This window comes from Plectrocnemia conspersa, unplaced genomic scaffold (assembly GCF_051122295.1).
Source record: "Plectrocnemia conspersa isolate PC_06_02 unplaced genomic scaffold, ASM5112229v1 ptg000008l, whole genome shotgun sequence".
NCBI lineage: Eukaryota > Metazoa > Arthropoda > Insecta > Trichoptera > Polycentropodidae > Plectrocnemia > Plectrocnemia conspersa.
Genome location: NW_028277172.1, coordinates 1,337,546 through 1,361,644, shown reverse-complemented (window position 1 = coordinate 1,361,644; position 24,099 = coordinate 1,337,546). Strand labels below are relative to the sequence as shown.

Here is a 24,099-nt window from a genome sequence, read left to right as displayed (position 1 = left end):
TAATTATCAAATGTTAATAAAAAAATTAATGCATATACATTTATATATATATATATATATTTAATATATATGCGATTCTCGCGTTGAGACATAGCAATCATACAGTTTCATCATATGATCCGTCAGACATTATAAATTTTACTAATTATACAAAAAAAAAATTAAAATAAATATTTTCTATATTTTATTTACACTTAAGAAGCTACTCATTGAATTATTATATTTAATGTGCTGAAACAGCTACTAGATACTAAATTATAAGAGTTAAATCATGAGATGCCTGGTTCAGGGTACGTATTATTATATCATCAATGTGTAGTAACCGTGAGGCCTTTTTTTAAAAATAGGTCACAATTAGAAACTATACACAAGCAACAATTTATTTGTAAGATATTGAACAACAATGAAGGCGATTTTCGGCATCGCCAAAGCCACTTTTCTAGCCGAGTAATTTACAATTAGGTTTTCAGTTTAACGGCGGCGGTTTCCGACGGGCCCTTCTCGCGTTGGTGATTGTATTCGTGGGGGGCGGGGCGGGGTCTGCTCCGCTGCAACAGTGGCAAGAGCGTTTGATACCTCCGGGCGCTCGAAGGGAAACGCGCCTATTGTTGCTACTGCCTTCTTCTGGTGTAGAACTACCAGAATGTCTCATTGAACCACCTTAAAAAATTACATTCTCACAACATAATCCCCTTGTAGATAGCATTACAATATTCATTTAATTAATTTAGACGGTGTTCCTAGTACAGATTCAATAGTGTTTCAAACTTAAACTTTAGGAACACAGCCTATAATACAACGAATTTTCTTCATTAGCACTTTACCGACTTGCGAGTACGAGTTTCACCAACAAATGGCAATATACAAATATTTTGGGTCTTTGAAATACAAGTAACATAAGATTACCACACCTGACACATTGAATATTACCACTGGTGAATTTTAGCAAAAGTAATGGAGTAAAAGTATATTTTAAAGTATAATATAATTAATTAATAAAATAATATAAAATGTATTTTTTTTTAATATATACATTAAAACAATCATATGAACTTAAAAACGTTTTTAAACATTGATTTCTAAGACAAAAAAGTAATAGAAACACTGTTCGGATTCTAACAAAATCTTCAATGTCCTGTGAACCACATAATAGCAGGGCAAGATTCAAGTAAATAAATTAAATGCACCAGTCGGTAAAGTGTTGAATGAGAGTGTTGTTCTTTGATAGATAAGACAGATTTAGATGCTTTGATATTCTATGAACATAAAAAACAATTGCTATAAAGTACCTGATGGTTTAGTTATGATGTTAACTCCTTCAGAGCTACTAGTCTCAATCTCGGCTCCTAAATTTATTTCCGTCGTAAGCGATCGAGGGCTCAGTACCCTCCTATTGCCTTTATGACTACGCGTCCACGATCTTCTATTCATTGTATGATTTCCATCCTCTTCTGGACTCGAAGACGTATTAGAATCGCTCTTATGAATGCTATTCAACATCAACGGTTTCTTCGATGCGTCTTGATTGAGATTAGACGTCCCCGACAACAGAGCGCTATGCAGAATCGGACCTTCGGCCGCCGTACTATTAGATCCTGACGATTTAATCACAGAGTTTAATCTCAGCGGATGGTGGTGAGAGTTGTGCGATTGCGTGTTATGTTCGCCTAAGCTGCTACTGTCCGTCGAGTTCGATTCTTCACACGAAAGAGGACTCTTACAACATTTATTACTATCTTCTGAAGAAAAATCTAATAGATTCGGTGGCGCTTGAGAGACGCGTTCTTCTGACTGATTCGAATTAGAGTTGGACTCCCAAAATAATTCGCTGTGTTGATCCGGAGACGAGCAAGTCATTCCATCTCTGCCGTCCCTTTCTAACATGATAGATTTGAGGATGCTGGAATCGGCAGCTGGTCTGTTATCGCTGCCGCTTTCTAACAAAAAATTACGTCCATTCTCGCTCAAATCGTTCACAGTCGTACTACACAACTTTTCAGACGTTTCCTTTCCGGATAACGACAACTGATCGCTGCTCGCGTGTCTAATGACTTGCGTCACGTTTCTTTGTATAATTCCTGATGATATACAAATGGACGATTCGGCCGAAGCTAAATTCAGATCTCGCTTCACAATTTCGTTCGTCATCAATCCGTCTAAGCATTTGTTATTGACTAAGATATCTTTGCTCTCGGCAGAGTTCATGGAATCATCGGCGCCTTCGGAGAAGTCATCTGAGCTCTGCACGGATGACATCACATTAATAGTCTGCCTCGATAGATCTCCCATAGAATAGTGAGTCGGTAATTTTGTCGACGCAAAAGCCGCACTGCCACTATTATTCCCTATTCCTTCTATCACGCTTCTGACTATATCCACTCTTTTCGTCATCATATGAGGACCGGAACTTGTGAGTTTATTAGTCGAAGTTCTGAACATCTAAAATATAAAATTAATCATAAATAACATTGAATTAAAAAGATGCAACTCAAATATATGTATATTTACAGCTGCATCGCCAGTGTCGTCGCCGACTAGTTCAATTTCACCAGAATGGAAAGTCGTGTTCGGATGCATCCTGGCGAACTCGGACTCCTCCGCTCCTTCCATCGGTTGATTATCCGACAGTTTGGGGTCGCGAGTGTTAGAACCGCCCGACATGTGATGACCGGTCAGGTGAACGGACGGAGAAGCGTGACGTGCCGGCGCTAAAACGCATCCGTCTTGAGACTGATCGAACTGCGAAGACGGAGAAGCCGCAAACAATAACTCGGCTTCGGGGAACAAGTCCGAAGCGGACGGCGAATCTACTCCTAGATCCTCACATTCCTCCGACAATGACTTCTATAACACAAATGGTAATTAATACGTTACGAAAGTTTATGATTATATTTTTATTATATATTACCTGTAATCTCAATTCGTGTTCCATCACAGCGTATTTGTGACGGAGGCTCGCCGCTGAATGGCCCGAACTGTTGTGTCCAGGCCTTCCTCCGGAAGCGGACGCCGAAACGTCCATAGATTCACCTACTGCTGACTTATCGTCCGCGTGCCGTATACTTATAACCTGTGGATTGTGACGGTGATGAATGGTGAATGGAGAATTATTTTTACGAGCAGATACTGCAGATGCCTTGTGTTTTTTGTGATGTCGCTGTAAATATGAACAAGTTTTTGCTTATAACCGTCGATTGACTTAAAAATTAATAATACACATATTCATTACATATTAAACCTCTCAGTTCCGATTATATGCGGAAGAACATTTTAAAAATGTTATTAGTTAAAAACAAATACAGCAACAACATCAACTGTACAAATGTAATAATTTGAGTTGATTTTACACGCACCTGTACAAACTGCTTATCATCGTCTACGGAAGATGCGGAATGATCGATTTCAGAAGAGAACGTCTTTTTTGCCGGTGCTGAGATAAACATTTTGTGGTATAGATGTCTCGGTCCTGGCGGTGACGACGAAGGACTGTACTGATGTCTCAGAACTCTGCTAACTCCTCCGTCTGCCAATTCTCTCACTCCATCAGACTGGAAATTAATTTAGTAAAATCACTGTATAAAATATTGTATTTATAAAGAATGATCCACGAAGGTGACCAGATTTTAAAAATACCAAAACACTAAAAATAAAAAGGCTATAATGAAAATTTTTGTTCAAGAACAATAAATTGTCGCAGAAACTAAAAAAAAAATTCGGAACTTTTTTGAGAAGAAATTGTAATAAAAAGAAGATACATTTTTGTTCTAGAACAAGAACAAAAGTGAACACCCCATGAATAACTAAATAGGCGGGACGAAACCCGTGCTGTTGGTCCAACAAAACTTGCCGAAAGTGATTAAAGGTAGAACAGTTAACACCCCATGATTCGTTGCAAAGAGTTATTCATGGGGTGTTCACTGTTTTGACCAAGGCTCGCTCGCACCTAACCTGTCCAACAATTAAATGAAAAACTTTATTATTGCCTATTATTTCGGCCATATGAATGGATATAAAAACAAATTAAAGCTTTTTAAATCAGCGTTGGCCAATGATGTTTTTACATTATTTCCTAATTGCAAAGAACGTTTCGAGAAGATGAAAAAAATTAGAGTATATCATTTTCATTGATAAAATAAATGCAGATTTTGACCGAAAGATTTCAAAAAAATTGAAGATATTAGTCTGTTTGCCGAACCCTTGGTTGTCAGCATTAAGAATGTCCGATATTCAGCTGGAATTGTGCGATTTGCAAGCTGATCCCTTTAACTCCGAAAGGAGTGAAAAGGGAGATTTTCTCAGTTATTATCAGCAGAGAATTATCTAAGATTGAAAAACTTTGAATTAAAAATGTGCTCAATGCTTGGTAGCACATTTTCAACAATGAATTTCAAAAAATCTAGATACAGATGTTAATTGACAGATATAAACCTATTCAATTTATTAAGATTGGCAACCACAAATTACGAAATAAACGAAGCTGTACTACCAAAGAGGTTTCATTAAAACAATTTTTTTTTGTTTATTTACCCTAATTCTAATAAAAAGTGTACTTCACTATTTGTGCATTTTTATTTATATTTTTAAATACATTTTGAAAGTATTTGCGGACCCAACAGTAATATTTTCAAATAAACTTTATATAGGTACAGTAGTTCTCCCCAATAACACGGTAGATTGGGAATGTGTTATTCGGGTGCTGGTAGTTGGTGGGGGACTAGAAAATAATCATACAATTTTTTGTAATACGTGCGTACAAATCTAGAGCATGTGGTGAGATATCCTCCCTTTGGCTCGCTCACATGTAATGTAACGGGTGCGAGTGAGAGAGGAGAGCATGCTCTCATATGAGTGATCAGACGTCCGTATTTACGGGACATGTCATTGTCTCACTGTTTAGATTAAGATCGTCGGTACAGTTAAATGTATTTAAGTAATTGTTGATAAAAAAACTATATTCATAATATATTTGAGAAAATTTTGTTCCAATAAATATTTTAATATAGTAGTATTTCGGAAAAGCAAAAGAAAATGTTTTGCTTTTCCGAATGAAGTGCTGACTTGCTTGGCATATTTGAGAAACTGGAGTGATCCTTTTAACAAATATAAAGTTTTTATTTGGATGTTATTGGGAAAATTACCACATTATGAAGAAGTTCAAAAAACGACTGAGTTAGGAATAGAAATAAATGAAAGTGACCCCTTGAATCAATATTCTGTTCTAAAACAGTATATTACTAAACAAATAGATGACCAAACCAAGTGGATAAAAACAGCATGCAATGATAAATGCAAAAAAATTAAATATTTTTTTAGCTTTTTATTAGCATTGCCTGCACATAATGCAAGTACAAAAAAGTTTTTTCTATCATTAAAGCATGGAAAAAATTATATTTATATTGTCAATTGTAAATTTTTATTATAATTTAATAAAAATAAAACAAAGATATTATAAAAAAATGGAAAAGGTACATTAAAATATATTTGATTTCCAAAATGTGCCATTTTATTATAAAATGTGAAAAGATCTTCCAGTCGAAAATGTTCCGGATTCGTATATACTGAATCTGGTCACCCTATCTTATCTTTCACTCACTCTTGTCACTTAACGCGCGAGTGAGCGAGAGGCACTGTAAGTGACTGGTACGAATGCATATGTATTAGTGTTGCGTCGCAGGAGTATTAAACTTTTATATTTACGAACATATATATTTGTTTTACTGTTATATTTTTAATTGAAATATTTTAGTAAGGACTACTTAGATTACATTTTAGTGTGAGAAATAAAAAGGATATAAGTTATATAAATTATTTTTATTTTACTTTTAAACAAAGATTTATTTACGAAGGAAATAATATTAAAAAATATGAATAAAATGAAAAGATTTATTTATTGTACAAAGAAAAAAAATATATTAACATTTAGAATAACAAATAATTCAGAAATAAATAAGTATGAAGCAATCAACAATCACTCTCGCTGTCATCCAAAATCAAATTCCAATGACACGATTTTTTTGAAGTGCTAATAGGGATACTATACTTTGAAAATATTATAAAATTTCCAATACAGCCCGAAGACAATTTTTTAATCTCAATGCAGAAACTTACTGAAGGTTGGACAGCCCTGTTTTAGATTAATTGAAATAATCCTCCTTGAACTTAAACTATTGTATTATTACCTGCTTAAGTTAATTCAATAAATATAAATATTATAGTTAGCCTAATATTGTTGCATTTAAATTAGGATGAGTAAAGTTGTAAACTTTAGTATGGAATTGTTTGAACTTTGCACCACAAGTTACGTCGCCAGCTATAGAACCACTTACGATTTAATTTAGGGGATTACTATATATTGTTATAATTTAATAATGCTAGTGTATCTGTTTTTATAAAGTTTGTCAAATTTATTTATTTTTTTATGTTAATAATTATCCAGCATAAAAATTACCTCCTGCATATCATGATGATCTTCGCGATGTGACGATAATCTATGCGGAGAGTCTTCGAAGCTAACAAAAGACGAAGACGGATCGCTTCCAGGTCCGTTTCCATTACTGTCAAGATATTAAATGATTAGAATAAACTATTAAATATTGACTAAAATCCATGAAAATGTTGCAAACCTCCACGGATTGTGATTTTCAGTCTTGAGTATCCTGTCGCCGTCGCTCTGGCTGGAGTGCGCTAATATGAACGTCTGCTGATTTGAAGAAGACGACATCGTCAAATTACCGTCCAAGTGATTGGCCGCGTCCGATAGCTTAGTTTCCCCGTCGGCGCCCATATTCAGCTTACTGCCGCTCAAGAATTGCGTGTCAAAATGCAGGTGCTTTCTGACCAGCACGTTCGTCGCAGACTCTTGAATGCCACCCATGTCGGCGTTGTCGTCGTTTAACGATTGACTCAACGCGGCCTTGTTGGATAGCTGTATCAAAGACCCAAGATTAGAAGCGTTCCGAATATATAACTTTGCACAATTGCCACCGTCCAGTGAGTGTACCTGTATGAGATTTAAAGTATTCCCCGACGATTTCGCTATGTGAGCTTGAAGAAAATGTTCTGGTATGCTGTGAACCTCCTGATCTTCTTCTTTTTTTATGCCCAAGGAGGATTCACCGGACGTTTCACCGGTGTCTTCGATTTTGATCGTCGGCATGTGATCGCTGCCTACGGATATGACTTCTTCTTTGATCGTAGGGGAATCGGAAACTTCAGATTTAATGGAATCGATGTTTAGTTCTGGATTTGTGACATTTGAGCTATATTCGACGAGCAGCTTGGGCTGAGAATTGGTCCCGATCCAAGATTGATCTTGATGTGTTATGCTGGTCGAGGTGTTGATGTTGAACGCTTGTAAATTTTGCACGGCATTTGCGGGGAGTCTCACGTGCCTCACTTGACCCGGTCTAGTTAACATGGGTTTTAATCCAGCCGGACTAATGAGCCTTTGTACGAATAAAGTATTCGCTGCACCTTCTCCTTGAGGGACGCTTAATATTTTAGGGCCTTGATTGGTTACGATCGTAATCTGCTGACTTCCTTTAACCATCGACATTGGTAATAAATAATTAGCAGGCATTAGAACCGCCGTAGCCTTGCCGGTACCGGGTCTGGCCATCGTTATAGTTTGCCCGTCTGCTATAATGACGTTTCTTTGCTGTTGAGGGTTGGGCGTAGCGGGTGTTTCTACATCTGGTTGAAACAGTATTTTCTTGGTAGATTTTTGGGGGCTCGATTGTGGAGATTGATTATCAATACCTTGAATACTATTGTCGGTGCATTCTCCTTGAGATAAACCGCAGGAACTGTCTTCTGAGCCCATCGTGTGCCCGGCGTCTTCTCCACCCAGCGGACTCATCTCTTGCATGCTTTGACCGCTGCCGCCTTTTTTAGAAGAGCCACTCCCGGATCCCTTTTTCCTTTTCGACGAAGTAGTAGGATTTGTAGGTGGATTTGAGCGCCTCCTCGGTGCAGGTTTATCTTTATCCGGCGAGTTCTCTACTTGTTCTTTATACTCCGCCAGAATATACAAGATTCTCTGAGTGGTTTGTTCGTCTTCTAACGGCTTTTGCAGAGACGTTTTAGCTGCAACTGGAGCTGATTTCGAAGCACTGCTAGTCGACGGGTTTGGAGGTTTACTAGGTTTAGTCTTGATCGATTTTGAAGTTAATTTTGTCGGCGTATTAGGACCGGGTTTCGTGTGCGATATAGTGCTGGATAGTCCATGAGTGATTTGATTAGATGGAGAGCTCTGCGACGCGTCGGAAGTGGTATAAGTGGTCGTCAATACAGATGAAGCTTTAGATATGACCTTTTGATTAACGTACGTCACATTTACAGTCTGATTCGGTCCGATTGAATATAATACTTCTCTTTGCGCCGGCGGTGCTGGAGCGGCGCTAGATTGATTCGACTCGATATCGCTATTATTATCGACTACTTGGGGAGAGTTTTCGGAAAAAGTTGAACTACTGTTGCTGTTCGGTTGTGTGGTCGTGCTCCGTTCTTTAACTTGCTCTAGAACCATATCGAACTCTCTCAACTGCTCGAGAGTTGACGAGCTTAAATTAGATTCTTGATGAGTAGTCACAGGCGGTCGAGTGGGTCGTACGGCGGGGACTGGCGCAGGAACAGGCTGTCTTATAGTCGGCGCCGTAGTTAAAACTAATTGTTGATAAACGGCAGGATTCGTACCCGGTATAATGTTCCGCTGTATTTGCAACACGGGTCGGACGACCCTCGCACCGGTGACCATCTGTCCTCCGCCTTTGCTCAAAACTGGTACTTTAATCCGCATTTGCGTCAATAACGGATGATTATTCGCGTTATTTTGAGATTGCTCGGAAAAAGATTGGTTTGTGTCGTCGCACGATGCTTCGACGTGTGAATTTGTAGAATTCGACTGCGATTGTTCTTGAGAAACTAACTTTATCACTTGCGGTTCGTGCTGCTCGCTCGAGGATGACTTTTCTTGAATTTGTTTTTGAACACCTTGCAGCTGCACTTCGTCCATCATATCCGAGCTCGGCACTGTTATGAGATTAATGGTCTGACCGCCTCCGATGTTAACAGGAATCTGTCTGGTGTAAATGACTCCTCCGTGAATCGTTTGTATGTTCATTGGCTGGATGGAAGGTTTCACTTGTTGGACGACATTTTGATGCACGATGTTCGACGACGGCGCCTTTCTGATCAACAACGGCGGACTACCGATGTGTCCTAGTTGTCCTAAATTAAGCGTGGAAAGTTCTTGAGAGTTTTGTTGTTCATTAGCAGTCGATACAGCTGGATTTTGTATTTGTTCTAAATTGTCACTATTTTTAGAAATACTGTTGGTTTCTTGATACACAGACTTTCCAAATGCTTGATTAAATTTTGGCAAAGACACTGACTTTTCCGGACTAGACGGTACTATAGGATTAGACGAATTTTGTATAAATTTAGCATAATTTTCTTCGTACACCGATCTAGACTTTAACTCTTGCTGCGACGGTTCTTGCGCCTTTACAATCGTATTAGTTACGGAAGTCTGTACTTCGGATATCTTTGCATTTTGATTGAACGTTGAATTGTCGATGGGTTGCAATCTCAACACCATTCCTCTTTGATGTTGCGTATTTAATTGAATCGGTTTACCGTCGGTGGATTTGCAGACAAATTGCACCATTTTTTGTTCGTTGTTCCCTTGAGGATTAGTGATGCTCGTTAAAAGATTGACTCTTTTGAGAACCTGCGCCGTGTTACTGTTCTTGCCCTGCATCCCGGTGTTGACAATATGTAAAACTTGATTTCCCGACTGATGTCCGCTAGCTTCGACCAAAGAGAGACCGCTAAACGTCGTTCCTGCAATTTGCGATTGATTGAGAATAGTAGAGTTATTGGAATTAGCACCAGATTTTCCTTGCACGATGTGCAACACTTGCGTACCTGCCGACGTGTTCATCACGCCCTGTTGAGAACTATCGACCAGAATGCTTCCGAAAGTATTGCCCGATTGACCGGAATTTTTCCCTTGCACAATGTGTACCACTTGCGGCGAACCAGTGGAATGAGCCGTATTGTGTATGACGCTCTCGGAGGATTGACTCAAGGAAGACGGCAGGATTTGCGCTAACGCCTGTTGAAGCGATAACGCGTTGATCGTTGTGCCTTTGGGAAACGTAGCCATTTGCACGTGTTGACTTCCGCTGGGAGATTGAATAAGTTTTTGAGAAATTAAATTGACGAGACCTCTGTTGGTCGAAATGAAACTGGCAGTCGAGGTCGGCATAGTGATTTGGTTTTCAGACGCGGATTCGGTCGGATCTTCCTTCTGTTCGTTTTCAGCAAAGGTTTTTTGTGAGGTAGATTGCTGAAATTCTTGAGTGACCGGCTTATCCGCAGTTTCGCTCGATACAGATTGTGAATTCGCATCGTTGTAATGATTGTCGTTCGTAGTAGCTTTTTCTGGACTTGCACTATTACTCACTTCGTCAGACTTCTTTTCGGATGCCTGGATTTTTGAATCGTCTACATCCGCGTTGTTTTCGTTGCTGCTAGATTGTTGGGAGTTTTCGTTTGATGATCGATAATCTCCTGTGTTGTTTGAACTTATATCCAAGAATCCACTTGACGTGCTCTGAGAGTTGGTGGAGGTGTTCGAGAGAGAGCTTTGTTGCGCAGAAGTGACCGGCAATTGACCCAACTGTACGACATTAACGATATTCATAGATTGTAGGGGTCGCATAAAATCCAAGTTATCTAAACCCGGAACTTTCGAAAGAATCGATTTTTTATCGTACAGTGGTTTAGAACAAAAGCCTTTATAGTTTTCTTTTTTGTTGAAATCTTTAAATTTATTTGTTCCGAGGATCGATTTGATCTCGTTGGCCAGTCTCTCCGAATTGCAAACATTTTCGTCGCTGTAAAAAAATCCTTTGCTGCTGCTTTTCATTACGTTTTCGGATTCATTGTTAAAATACGGCTTTTGAAATTCTTGGAGCTGAGTAAAACGCTTATTCGGTTTGATGTTGAAAAAATTGCGCAAAGCGAGGGGCGGCCGATTGATGATTGCGTCCGACAGCGCGGCAGCCGGACCCTCTTGGCGACCTCTCGACGAGTCCTTCATATTCCCTCTGCCGGACCAATCACAAAAACCCTTCCCCTGCTGTGTTATTTTTTGATTAGTTATATTGTTTCTATTTATATTGTTCAAAGGCGAGTCAATTTTCACTGGCACCTCGGGACAATCTTCGAATAATCGCTCCTTATTGAAGATAGGAGAGTATAGGGTGTGGCGACCTTCTCTTTCCGATTCACGCCATACGCTGTCAGCTTCGGATAAAATATTAATGAAACTTCTATCCAAAACCCTCACACTCTTCATCTCCGAATCGTTATCGCTATCCAACGAGTCGCATTCCACGTCGCTCGTAAGCAGATGCTTAAGACTGAAAGACAACGCATACTTGTCAGTAACGTTATCCTCCTGTCTCACGGATGTAATATCGACTTGAGACAACTCAGGTAGATCGATCGTCGGAGAGTTCTTCAATTTTTTTACCACGCCTTCCAAGCTGAAGTCTAGTTTTCGTTTCTTCTTAGTTGGACTTTTATTATGATACGTTTTATGGATGTCTTCATGGTTTATGAACATATCATAAGTTGAACGGGAATTATCATCGTCGTATTTTTCAGATATGGAAATTCTTTCCTTTTGATCGCAGTTCGGAATAACATCCGGTTGTTGATAATTGACGATGGCTATCTCCTCAGTTTTGTTTAACAAATCAGGGCACGGCGATACAAGATTATTGCATGCATTTAACGATGATTCTTGATCAGTCTTATTTTCAGAAACAGATAGATTCGTTTCATCCGGCTCTAAATCGCAATCTATAATAATCGGCGATATATTACATTTCCTGATGTGTTTAAATTTCTTGCTTTTATTTTTGAATCTCCTTCGTATCAATCTACTCAAGTATCGAGGTTCATTCCCATCATTGTCTCGATGAATTTTTGCTTCTTTTCCATTCTTACTAGCCTTCAAAATGGAGTTGTCGACTTGAGTACTTTTAGAATCGATCGCATCTCTAGTGCTTCGACTGCTCCGTCTTGTCATTAAATCGGAGCCACTTTCACCCTGATCCTGAGTTTCAATCTCGCTCATTTCCAACTTGACTTTTTTGATGTCGAACCTATCATTTTCACTATTTATTAGATTCAAGTCGATGCTTGTCGAGCAATCTCGTAACGAACGTCTCGTGTTTAAACTATCGTTGCTCTCATCCAGCTCCACTTCTCTAACATCGGACTGATCGCTATCGTCCTTCGCTTGATCTAAATCAGAATCGCTCTTGTCGTTTACTGAGCAACTTCGACTGCTGCCATATAGTTTACGCTGGCGTTTCGTATCCGAGTCATTGTTCTTTAAATCACTTTTTTTAATATCGAACCCGTCGTTTTCATTATTCAACAGATTCAAGTCGATGCTTGTCGAACAATCTCGTAACAAAGGCCTCGTGTTCAAACTATCGTTACTCTCATTCAACTCAACTTCTACGACATGAGACTGGTTGCTATCGTCCTGCGCTTGATCTAAATCGGAATCGTTCTTGTTGTTTATTGAGCAACTTCGACTGGTGCCACATAGTTTGCGCTGGTGTTTCGCATCCGAGTCGTTATTCTTCTTTAAATCGTCACTCTTCAACTTCAACAGATCGATATTGTTCTTGAGACTTATCGAACAATTTCGTATTAAATGCTTAGCATGCAAACTAATCCTGCTCGCCTCTAAATCAGCTTTGACGTCACTTTTATTCTTTGTCAGATTAGCATTGATACCGTTCTTGAGTTTTATGGAGAAATCTCGTAGATTACACAGCAAATCGAAATCATTATTGCCATTCGACAAAACCATTGCGGAAGTAAGTTTATTTTTGCGTTCGACCTTTGGTTTTATGTTAAAATTATATTTTTCTAATTTCACAGCGCAAGGCATCTGAAACTTTTTAACATCAGCTGCTGAAACCTCGACGATTCGTATCATTTTCGAACCAAAATATACAATATACTCGGGCTTTTTCTTTTCCAGAAATTTATTTCTGACTTTCGAGAATTTATTTTTGAGTTTGGTCGGTTGAACCGCTGAAACGACAGTAACGAACACTGGTGGAATCGGTATCGATTTGATTTGGCTCCTTTCCTTTGGAATAATAGGTTCAGGTAATATCATCGTCGTAGGCTCGGTAATATCATCGTCGATTGCGATCGGATCGCTAGACTTAACAAACTCTACGTCGCTATTATCGTCATCGGACAATTCAATAACTGCAATTTGTCTCGGAGCTTGCGAAATTTCAACACTCTTATCTTTAACTTTTTTGTTAGATTTAGCTCGACATTCCAGAAACTCGATATTTTTAGATGAATCCAGATCTGATTCGATGCACTCCAAAACTTCAGAATCGTCAGCTTTAGACGTCAGCAATTTTGCTTTGGTTGTTTTATTAGCATCTCGTACAAACGTAGCAATTTTTTTGAACTTTTGAAAAAAATTCTTACCGTCTTTATTATTTTTTAAAGACACGTTATTCGGTTCTTCCACTTCAACAATAATAACATCGTCCGAATCTGCACCATCTATAGGATTTTCAACGTCGATGACATCTTTCTCTCTAACCGATTTTTCTTTATCATATATGATTAAAGGCGAGTCGGAATCACTTTTATTTTCCACGTCAACATTCTTCGATATCTTATCAGTCTCATCAGTGTGTATTCTTGCCGTTCGTAAATTTACATCATTGGTTTTACCGGACGTTTTTCGAGGTAGCTGTACTGTTTTACTATTACTATTGGATAACTTGTGCGCCTTACTTAATTTTGATCGCATGCTCGGTTTTTTTAGCGAGCTCGCAAAATTTAAAGCTTTAAACACTTTATGAGAAGCTTTAACTGTAACGTCGTTTTCAATTTTGCAATTCATTGATTTCAAAATTTCTTCGATCGGCGTGAGAGCTACTTTAACTTCTCGAGTGGCGTGTTTCGCTTTTGGAACGTCAGCTTTCGGTTTATTTTCTGACGTGTTGCATAAATTAATATCAGTCGCTTCATTATTTTTTACAATATTGAACACAGGCTGTTCCATTCCTAAACTACTAGATTGTTCATCAGACACATTATTTACAGTATCTTTCATAACATTATTTACAATAAAAGTTGTTCTCTTGTGGTGACTCTCTTGCTCTGCGACATCGTCAGTGTCGGAAGGAGATTTAGGCAGGTTCTTTTGCTTCATATCGCCGATATCGACGGAAAGAGGATCAGTCTGACTCTCTTGCTCTTCGATATTGTCAATATTAGAAAGATGTTCATCTTGTTTCAAGACACGGTCATGATTTATAAACGCTTTGCTAACCCTTTTAACAATCACATTTAACGGTCTAAGTATTTTAGTGGACTTTTTATGTTTCTCCGACTTCTTTGATGACAAGGTTTTACTAACTGGTCCGCTAGATTTTTTAAGAATATTGTTGTGGTGATTCTTTAAAATCGTAGGTTTGTTTTTGACTATTTCCAAATACACATCTTGTTTGATTAAACTGGTTTCAATTGGAATGTGAGACGCTTTGATAGTTCTTTGCAGAGAAGTCGATTTAATTAAAATGGGGGTCTGAGTTTTCTTGCACGGTTGAGCAGCTTTTTTCTCAGTATCAGCAGTAATGTTCGCTGAAAGAGACTGATTTTTCTTGCTCGATTGAACAGCTTTTTTCTCAGACTCGACGGTAATCTTCACTTTGCCTTCTGAGGGAGGCTGAGTTTTCTTGTTCGATTGAGCAGCTTTTTTCTCAGACTCGGCAGTAAAGTTCGCTTTTCCTTCTGTAATAGACTTAGTTTTCTTGCTCGGTTGAGCAGCCTTTTTCTCAGACTCGGTGGTAAGGTTTGCTTTGCCATCAGAGAGAGGCTGAGTTTTCTTGCTCGATTGAGTAGCTTTTTTCTCAGACTCGGCAGTAAAGTTCGCTTTCCCTTCTGAGATAGGCTGATTTTTTTTGCTCGGTTGAGTACTTTTTTTCTCAGGCTCGGTAGTAAAGTTCTTCTCTTCGGAAGCAGTTTTTTTCTCAGACTCGGCTGTAAAGTTCGCTTTGCCTTCTGAGACAGGCTGAGTTTTCTTACTCGGTTGAGCAGTTTTTTTCTCAGACTCGGCGGTAATGTTCTTCTCTTCTGAGGGAGGCAGAATTTTCTTGCTTGGTTGAGTAGCTTTCTTCTCAGACTCGGTGGTAAAGTTATTCTCTTCTGAGAGAGACTGAGTTTTCTTGCATTGTGCAGCTTTTTTCTCAGACTCGGTTGTAAAATTCGCTTTGCCTTCTAAGTGAGGCTGAGTTTTCTTGCAAGATTGAGCAGCTTTTTTCTCAGATTCTTCGATAAATTTCGCTTTGTATACCTTGATCAACTTTTTGAACGTTTCTGCTTCTTCTTCTTTCTTATTTTTCTTCGACATTGTGCGTGATTTTTCAGTGACAAACGATTTAAAATGCGTTGATTCATTCTGAATCGTTCTACATATTTTTTCCATACAAATAGTTTTTAACTGTTGTTTAACTAAATTTAATTTTTCAGACCTATCAGTTTCAGTGCTGGATAATTGACTATGTTTAGCAATCCTTGTGTCGTTTCTTAATACGTCCTCAGGGATTGTATTGCTGTGTAGGGCTTTCGCGTCTATTCGGTTATCGGTATCGACAGGTACGGGCCGATTTGACGTTTTAGCGTCTATACTAACTTCTTTAACTAACGAAGAACAACCATGAGTGTGTACTATACTATTACTATTAATATGTGTTTTAACATCGGACTCCGCAGCTTTCGTTTCCAAAGGACTGACCGCTTGAAGTGATGCATAGTCTATTACTTTCTGGGAATGTGCAGTTTCTTTATTAAGCACCGATAAACTGAGATCTGGTTGCGAAGAGGTGGAAGCGATCACCGATTGCCGTTGAAGATTATCACTCGAGCAACCACTATTAGTCGGATCTTCTTGTGGTTTTCTTCTGAACTTGTTGGATTCGGAGTCTTGTAGCGCCATAAGTTTGTTCCTCAACAAAGTCCGTTCATTTTGATTCGACTCTGACATTGCATTTGCTTTTCTTTCACTATCAAAGCGCATACTATCTTCAGTTTGACTATGATTCGGTGTAGCACTTTCAGATTTCATTGGATTCTTTACCATATTGTAATTTTGACATTCAATGATTCTTTTCTGCCAACTCGGAGTCATATTACAATATTCATACCTTATTGGCTCTTTTAACATACATTCTAATCTGGAAGATCCTTCAGTTTTCACAGTGATGTTGCTTTGTTGTGAACTCGACGGCTGTTCAATTTTAACTGCAATGTCTTTATGATAATGCAATGGATGCGCATACATATTATGTTGTAAGCTTTGCGTCAATTTCGTGATATTATTAGCATTAAAGTTTGGTTTACGAAACGATAGCAGGCTCGATTTTGTCTTTTTGAGAATCGCACTCGGCGTCGTCGATACTTCAGAAGACGAACTGACAATGGGGTTTTTATGATAATCGTATCTTATTGCGGAAGATGTAGCAGTATAACTCGAAGATGGCATCGAATTTATATTATTATGAATGAAGTACGGATTCGGATTGGTTAACAATTGGTTCAACAGCGGATTGTGTTCAGGTCCCTCTCGTTTAATCTGCAATTTATCGTCGTCTGTCGTTTTCGGATAGTTAAAGAGGTTGAATGATGATTTTTTTTGATATGTTTTCAGCGACGCTATATTGTTACCTGCAAATATTAATTTACCTGGATAAGTTCTCATAAAGCCATACCTCTCCTTAGTATCATCACTGATGCCATCGCTTTCGGTGGAGCTAGTTTTAAGTTTACGATTACCTTTGGTTTTTTTTTTCTCTCTGCTACTATCTTTCTTAACGCTTTTTATCACTTTTTCCGTTTTTACTCTACTCCTGTAATCGGAATCCTCTGATTTCTTGGAAGACTTCTTCTTGGGTTTTTTAGACTTTTGTTTGCTTTCGCTGACATCACTGCAATCACTGAACGTTTCATAGTGTGGCTCTTCGACTACGTCGTTCTCTTCCCATTCGTCATCCTCCAGTTCCAGGTGATGTTCGTAACCTTAAACAGAGAGTAACTTTAAATTTCTATCAAAAAATAAAATAAAAAAATAGGTAATTACTGTGATAATGTTATTATCGTTTTAAAAAGGCCCTAATAAGCTGAGAGGCTTTAATCAACAATCGAGAGAAAGTGCAGCAATTAGTAAATAAATAGTCAAATGGAAACTTTTCAGGCCCACAGATTCAATTTTTGATTCTTTCAGGACGAAAGATGTCATGGAAAATGCTTCCAACGGCGAAAGTGTTCATAAGGGATCAATTACAAAGATTACTAGAGAAGCAAATTTCAATTTGGCCAAAGGCGGGATACTCTTTTTTATGCATAATTTATTTTGGTCAAGACTGTATTTAAAAATTCAAATTCATAATCACCTTTCTCTATACCGAAATATATATCTTGCACTTCTGGTTCTTTAATTTTATATTGACTATAATCCAGATGCACGAATTTCAATTCAGTAGCAGCCAAGGTCTTAGTGCCTTCTTCGGTGTCGGCCATATACGATAGACAATATTCAGAAAGTTCTTTCCTATAATAATATTAATCAAACATATAGGTTATAATTTCCATCATTAGTTAATTAAAACAGACATTGAACGAACCAACTGAGGTCCCAAGTGAGCATTTTCAACCGGGGTCCGCTCAACAGCACGGCAAGGTCGTGGCAAAGATCCGAACTCAAATCTAGATCTTCCCCTTCTAATACGGCGCTGGAGACAAGCGACTGCGGCTGTTTCTGCTTAAGGTCGAAGCTTTGCAATGCATTTGATGAACACTTTTTCTGCATTTTTAAAAGTTGTAAGTCAGCTTCCAGTCCGTCTAACGCTCTCGAGAACAATTCGTCGCTATTCGGTTCCGGCGAAGGAGCTCTCTCGGGCTCGACGAGCGTGCTTACCTCTTTTACCAGCATAGCGCTCTCTATCACCCGCTGATAGTATAGTTTGGAAGGATAGAGAGAAAATGCTGTCAAAACACACTCGGCGCTCACCGTCACGTTCACTGATAGATAATCCGCCAACGAGACAAACCAGTCGGCGAGCTGATGGGAGATGGTCGTGCTCTTTCCGCCTGCTTCGTCTTGAAGTTTGAGCCTTTCGAGCTCGTTCACGCCGGTGGTGAGCGCTCGGATATAAAGCTCGCAAACGAATGATCGCATCGTATCACCGTACTGTAAACACAAATACGATTATTGTCTTTATCTTTGTTTTTATACTGATCTTAAATATTTTTTATTACAGCGCTCTGGATGGCTCTGCAGACTGTGTAGATGTGTCCAGCAGTGTCGGCCGAATTCAGCAACTTACGAAGAATGGGAGCGAGTTCGTCAATTTTGGACGCATACAATGAAGCGAGACGTGTCGCCAACGTGTTCAACTGTGAATTCTCCAACGGTTTTACTAAGCTCGTAGCCATTGACACCTGTGCATTAAAAATATTTTTATAAAAGTCCTTTAAACTTATGAGACGATTTAATAACAAACTTGTGTGCATAGCAAGGCGGTTTCTCGAGCATGTTTGTAAATACGTCCGTTAGATTTGTTTCTGGAAGCCAGTCTGGCGATTATGGTGATTGCGTCGTTCGTCTCCATTGCTTTGATCTACACAAGAGAGAGTTGTCAATCAAAATATAATCGTAATCTTAATAGGTGCTATCTTACGTGAGTTATGCATTCGGTGGTGCGGCTCGCTCTGTACAACAGGATGAGTAATACTTCGAGTATGCGATTTCTGTAAGATAGCGAGAGCAGTGGAGCAGCGGGCGGAATGGGCAATAGGGCCAACGCTAAACGCAACGCAGCCTTCTCGCATTGTCCTTTAGCTTCGCACAATTGCCGCAGCCGCTCCAAAGCTCCAATGCATCCCTCTTTTCGCAGCCATAATAGTACTGAAAGTAAATTCAACGGTAAGTATTATAGAAAACAACAAACTTAAATACAAATACATAAAAATATATACCTTGCTGCGAATCAGGTACGACTCCTTCCAAGATGTTCTTGAGCACCGCAGGATGCCACGGATCCTTTGCCACCTCGATCAAGTACCGCAAGCGGGCTTCAAACGCGGAAGACTCTGACCTGGACTTAACTTTTTCCATGCACATTTCGATGGTGTCCAGCAATTCTTTTTGGGCAGACTCCTCCGAGCTCTTCCATCCCTCCTGTTATTTGTTAAAGATCATGATAAAATAATATAAAACGTACTACCAAATACATTTTAATAATCACTTACTTGCAATACATGTAAAAGAGTGATATGGTGTAAATTTTGTAGCGTGCGCATCGACGCCAAAGGTGTCGTCGCGGCTCGCCATGACGCTGCCAATATGGGAGGCCGTTCTTTATGTGCAACTTCATCTATATTTTCAAGCAACTGTAAAAAGGAGACGAATGGTTATAGAACATAAATCATACATTTCTCAGAAGTTACATAATGTATTTATAGACGTTAAGAGAATACGGAAAAATATATGAATTTTATTGCACTGTGTTGATAAAAATAAATAAATCCAAAATCTTTCACCAGTCAAAAAAATAATGACTTCTTTAGTTATTCTTCAAAAACAGAAATATGTAAAATGGGGAAAGAAATTATTCGCAGGCTATTTAATGACTCGACGAATCCTAAGGAACCTCGCGACTTCATTAAATCATTCGAAAATTGATCATTGGCGCAAAAATTAGAGAAAGAAATTTCTTTCAGCCTTACAGAGAGTAGTGCAAGAAAACCAACATCTTATGGATTAATGAAGAAAGAATTCAAAATATTTTAATCGATGGGTAAGAGAACAAATAATTTACAATGCCTATTTGAAGCCTTGTTGTCGATTAAACCAACATCAACGCAAAACAAGAGGAATTTTGCCACAGCTGAAATTTTATTAACAAAAAAGGATCGAGGATGTTTGATTATACTTTAGATAACATGTGTTTTTAAGGGGTTATTTTAACAATAATATGTAATAATGAATATGCAATACTTTACTGTATTACATACAAAATTTCTCGAGAAATTTGAGAAGTGAAGTTCTGTAAGACTGTATCTTCAACAGACTTGTGACCTGACTTTCAAGAAAGATGACCTAACCGTGGATGATGTTTGCTGATTTATAATGGCACCCACCCCTAAGTTGGAGTAGCTTTTTAACCATTAAAATGTAAGATCTATAACTTATCTCGTTCACAAGTCTGTATGCATGTACACAATCTTAATCTCGTAACTGAAATATTTATTTTCTGCCGGCTTTAGAAAGTATTTCAATTTAATAAGGATATGTTTTTATTTTCAAAATATGACTATTCCAACTTCATGATTTTCATTCAAGTGAAGATACAATACAATGTCTGGTATTCTCTCTGAAGTTTATCTAAAGTGGTTTACTCTTTAATCTTTGATTGCATAATCTAGAGACAACTAAATGCGGTCAAGAATCGCATAAATGATGCCACAGAAGAAAAGATAGAGCAGAAATTAAACTGACACTTATATATTTGTCTTATATGAAGCGGAATGGCTGTATATTTTTACTGTCAACCGTAGTCTATATTACGCCAAATCACTTAATTCGAGTCAATTACCAAATTCGCAATTTGGGATAATCGCCTAATTATTTATATTATTTTTACTGAATATACTGATTTTTATAGAGCATTGGCAATGGATAAAAATACACTAATAACGAAATTCCCAGTGTGCAAACTATTTTATTGTAAACATATATTATTAGCAGAATATTTAAACAGACGCTTTTTAAAATGATGTTTATAATTTAAAATTAATCAGCAATCAACAAAATTGAGAAACATAAATAACTTGCTTCATTAGTATTTTTTCATTCAAGTAAGTTTTTCAAGGAGCTCGATGGATCTTGCTTAATATAGTTCTGCACTGACTAAACAAATCTTGATTGAGGCCACTGGATCAACGACAGAATTAGGAGTGTTTCAAGAAGATTTCAAAAATAAAAGGACACTTTAATTATTCTATTTCTTGACTAAGCATTGCCGTCTCTTCTGAACATTTAATGATACATTACAATTTATTTGGATTGATACATAATTTCATAAAATGTTAAATGATAAATTAAAGAAATATGCAGATTTAGAAATTGCGCTTTTAGATTCTCAAATCAGAGAGCAACAAAACAGCAGTTCATTGATTTTTTCTATCATCTTGGATACATGAGGGCGAGCACTATCTTGCAAACTATGTATCTATCATAATTGTCTGCCTATAATCCAATAACTTATAATGAATTATGCCCTTTATATCCCACATTTTATGTTACGGATTAAAATAAAAAATCAACTTCTCATCTTCAGTAATAATTTTAGTCAAAAATAAATCTTTCTGTTCTAGAATCATTAATTATTGGCAAATTGAGATTTTCCTCAGACAATTACCCAAAGAGATACCCATATTCTGCAAATTGATATCTTTCGTAATTTTTTAAATATCTGAACTGATTTGATGGCAACCCTAATATCCTCACTAACAACCCCTAAGGAAAATTCCTGGAATGAAATATTTAGAACCACATTTGACACTTTATAATATTAATGAAATCCCTGCTGTTTGCATTACATATGTTTTTAACTGTTATTGACACATTGTGACCGAGTTGAAATGCATAAAGAATACTATAGCTTAATTGAGATTATTTTATTTTTACTGCCATTGTTGATTTAGGGTCGAAAATATCGAAACAAAAAATATCCCACTACTAAATAGCATCATTGATACGACTACTGTTTCAACACCAAAATCATTGTTAATTTATAAAAAGTTATACATTTTTACAACCCAATATATGTTTTCCCTCTATAATTTTATTTCGCTCTATATTATATATTTTTGTAAAAATCAACAAAGGCATTAGATATATAAATGAATAAATAGTGTACAAGTATATTGTAAAGTGGAGTTCTTATCAGGTTTTTTTTGAGTGATTTATTTTTATCACTTTAAAAAGGTTAGAAACAGTGACTAGGACAAATACATAGAATAGTTAAAAGAATCTGTCGCCGTCATCAGCATCTTTGGACTTCTGTGATAAAAAAGACTTTCAAGTCGAATGAAACGACAGTGAACGAGTGATCAAAATGGAAGATCAAAGTGGAATCTCGACTTACGCGTTTTTCGAGATACGAGCAAATTTTTTTTTAAATTTGTCTTGACATACTAGCAAAATTTTTTAAGTTATTGCATAACTTAAAAATAAACTTTATTACTAATTTAGGTAGTATATATTTACCATTTCAATGGGGAAAATTAAAATGGAGTATAGCATTTTAATTCATTATAGTGAGGAAAATTGAACAAGCTCCGTCACGGAACAAATTAAGCTTGTAAGTCAAGGCACTACTGTATATGATTATGTAAAAAAGCTCAATCAATTTTAAAGTAATTTTATTTGATTCATAATTTCTTTCTATTGTGAAGAACTTTTTAACTAGATACAAATCTTCATTATAGAAATGTTAGAAAACTAAAACTGAAGAATAACTATAAAGAGGTTATTATAAGTTCTCTGTTGCACGCCGCAAAAGGTTAATACCAGATAATCTTAAATCACATACAAGATCTATATTGAGTCGAAATAGTATATAGGAATATTAATTGTTCAAAGTGTGTAATGCTTCTGTATTTTTACTTAAAATTAACAAGAATGAGATTAGGGATAATCGATTGATAAAACTACATCTCAAAAATTAGTTTCTATGTACTCGATGTATAATGAAAACTTTTAAAGGGAAATAAGTAAAGTTCGCGATTTACAAATATGTTTAAGTGGATATATTTCATTGATAAAGTACATCGCAATAATAGTAAAAACGCGAGTAAATCGAATTAATAGTATTTTAGATGAATTTTGTCGAAGTGACATAGACGCGAGTGAAAAATGCTTCGGAACAAGACAGCCGTCATCTGTCATCGGAATCGGGTGGCGGAGTCGCCGCGGCGGAGACCGACCCCGCCGGGTGCGCGGCGAAAGCGCGTTCTGAGACGGGAGGGGCGCGGGAGGGCGCAGGGGCCGCTTCGGGGAGGCGCGGTCGGGCTAACATGGCGGCGGCGGCGGCGCGGCGGTACCTGCAGCGGCTCGCCGTCGCCTCGGGTGGCCGCCCCGGGCGAGGGCGGCGGCGCCGGCGGGGACTGGCAGAGCGGGGGCGAGCCCTCGCTCCGCCCGCCGGCCGCGGCCTCAACGGCGGCCATCGCCGCGAAGCCCCAGGGGCCCCAGCATCGCCGCCTGTTGTGTTTTCTCGGCCTGTCAAACGCGGTGTTGCCACACGCACGAGACGCGATACGCAACGACGCCTTTTCGCTTTTTCGCTGAGGGCACGTTCGCCACCTCCCGAGTCAGGCGATTATCGCCCTTAACGCATTGCGATTAAGGCGCACAATGGCAACACTCGTCATTATTTTATACCAATAAACATTCGTCTGATTTACCGACTCATTATTTTAAACATTATTTTTATAAATACACGTTTTTTTAAATTGAACCGCAATTTGCTGCAATACAAAACGTTATTATAAAAATAATTATTCGTACTAGTACTAACGACTATCAGGGGGGAAAAGAAAGTTTTGCTGTCATTTTTATTTATATTATTAAGTTAAAAAAATTTACGCAGTGCATATAACAGTTTTTTACAAAAATTATATTATTAACATGAAAAAACGCGGATAAACAAATTCAAAAATGACATCTTAACGATTTGCTTCAAATGAATTTGATGCGAGAAATCATTCATTCAATGTACAAACACAGATTCCTGCATTTTTAAAATATCATACGAATTAACAAAGCGCAGAAAACAATACTGGATGTAAAATAATATAATAGTGAAAGACTGGTTGAAACAACACATAAAACTTCTAAAAAGCAAAAAATTACATTTAAACTTAAAATCATTGTAGAATATTCAATAAATCGCTAATTAAAAACATTTT

The 24,099-nt window shown here is 37.8% G+C and overlaps 1 protein-coding gene across 7 annotated transcripts; it reads right to left on the bottom strand.

The window, feature by feature from the left end:
* Nucleotides 1-173: 173 nt before the first annotated feature.
* On the bottom strand, nt 174-23,438 carry LOC148232682 (uncharacterized). Of its 7 annotated transcripts, XM_088190613.1 has the most exons (17): nt 23,236-23,438; nt 19,378-19,518; nt 19,105-19,306; nt 18,807-19,033; nt 18,630-18,746; nt 18,385-18,567; nt 18,044-18,316; nt 17,751-17,929; nt 17,520-17,677; nt 16,903-17,145; nt 6,624-16,794; nt 6,449-6,554; nt 3,354-3,548; nt 2,909-3,157; nt 2,509-2,844; nt 1,290-2,439; nt 174-660 (listed from the first exon to the last, which is right to left on the bottom strand). In XM_088190613.1, exons 1-17 carry the CDS (start codon nt 23,356-23,358, stop codon nt 467-469), a joined length of 14,247 nt encoding a protein of 4,748 aa, XP_088046739.1. In that variant the 5' UTR covers nt 23,359-23,438; the 3' UTR covers nt 174-466. The 7 variants fall into 7 exon arrangements, with proteins under 7 accessions (XP_088046739.1, XP_088046735.1, XP_088046736.1 ...); XM_088190609.1 differs by having other exon boundaries at nt 6,624-6,925; nt 7,001-17,145; nt 17,751-18,316; XM_088190610.1 differs by having other exon boundaries at nt 6,624-9,843; nt 9,928-17,145; nt 17,751-18,316.
* Nucleotides 23,439-24,099: the final 661 nt, after the last annotated feature.

Bases quoted from the DNA above. Each gene is read 5' to 3' on its own strand.
- LOC148232682 (XM_088190608.1), bottom strand. From the start codon at position 23,358: ATGGCCGCCGTTGAGGCCGCGGCCGGCGGGCGGAGCGAGGGCTCGCCC. The intron at 19,307-19,377 runs GTAAGTGATTAT...AACAAATAACAG, and splicing joins CTCTTTTACATGTATTGCAA to GAGGGATGGAAGAGCTCGGA. The intron at 17,146-17,519 runs GTGATTATGAAT...TCTCTGTTTAAG, and splicing joins ATATTTCGGTATAGAGAAAG to GTTACGAACATCACCTGGAA.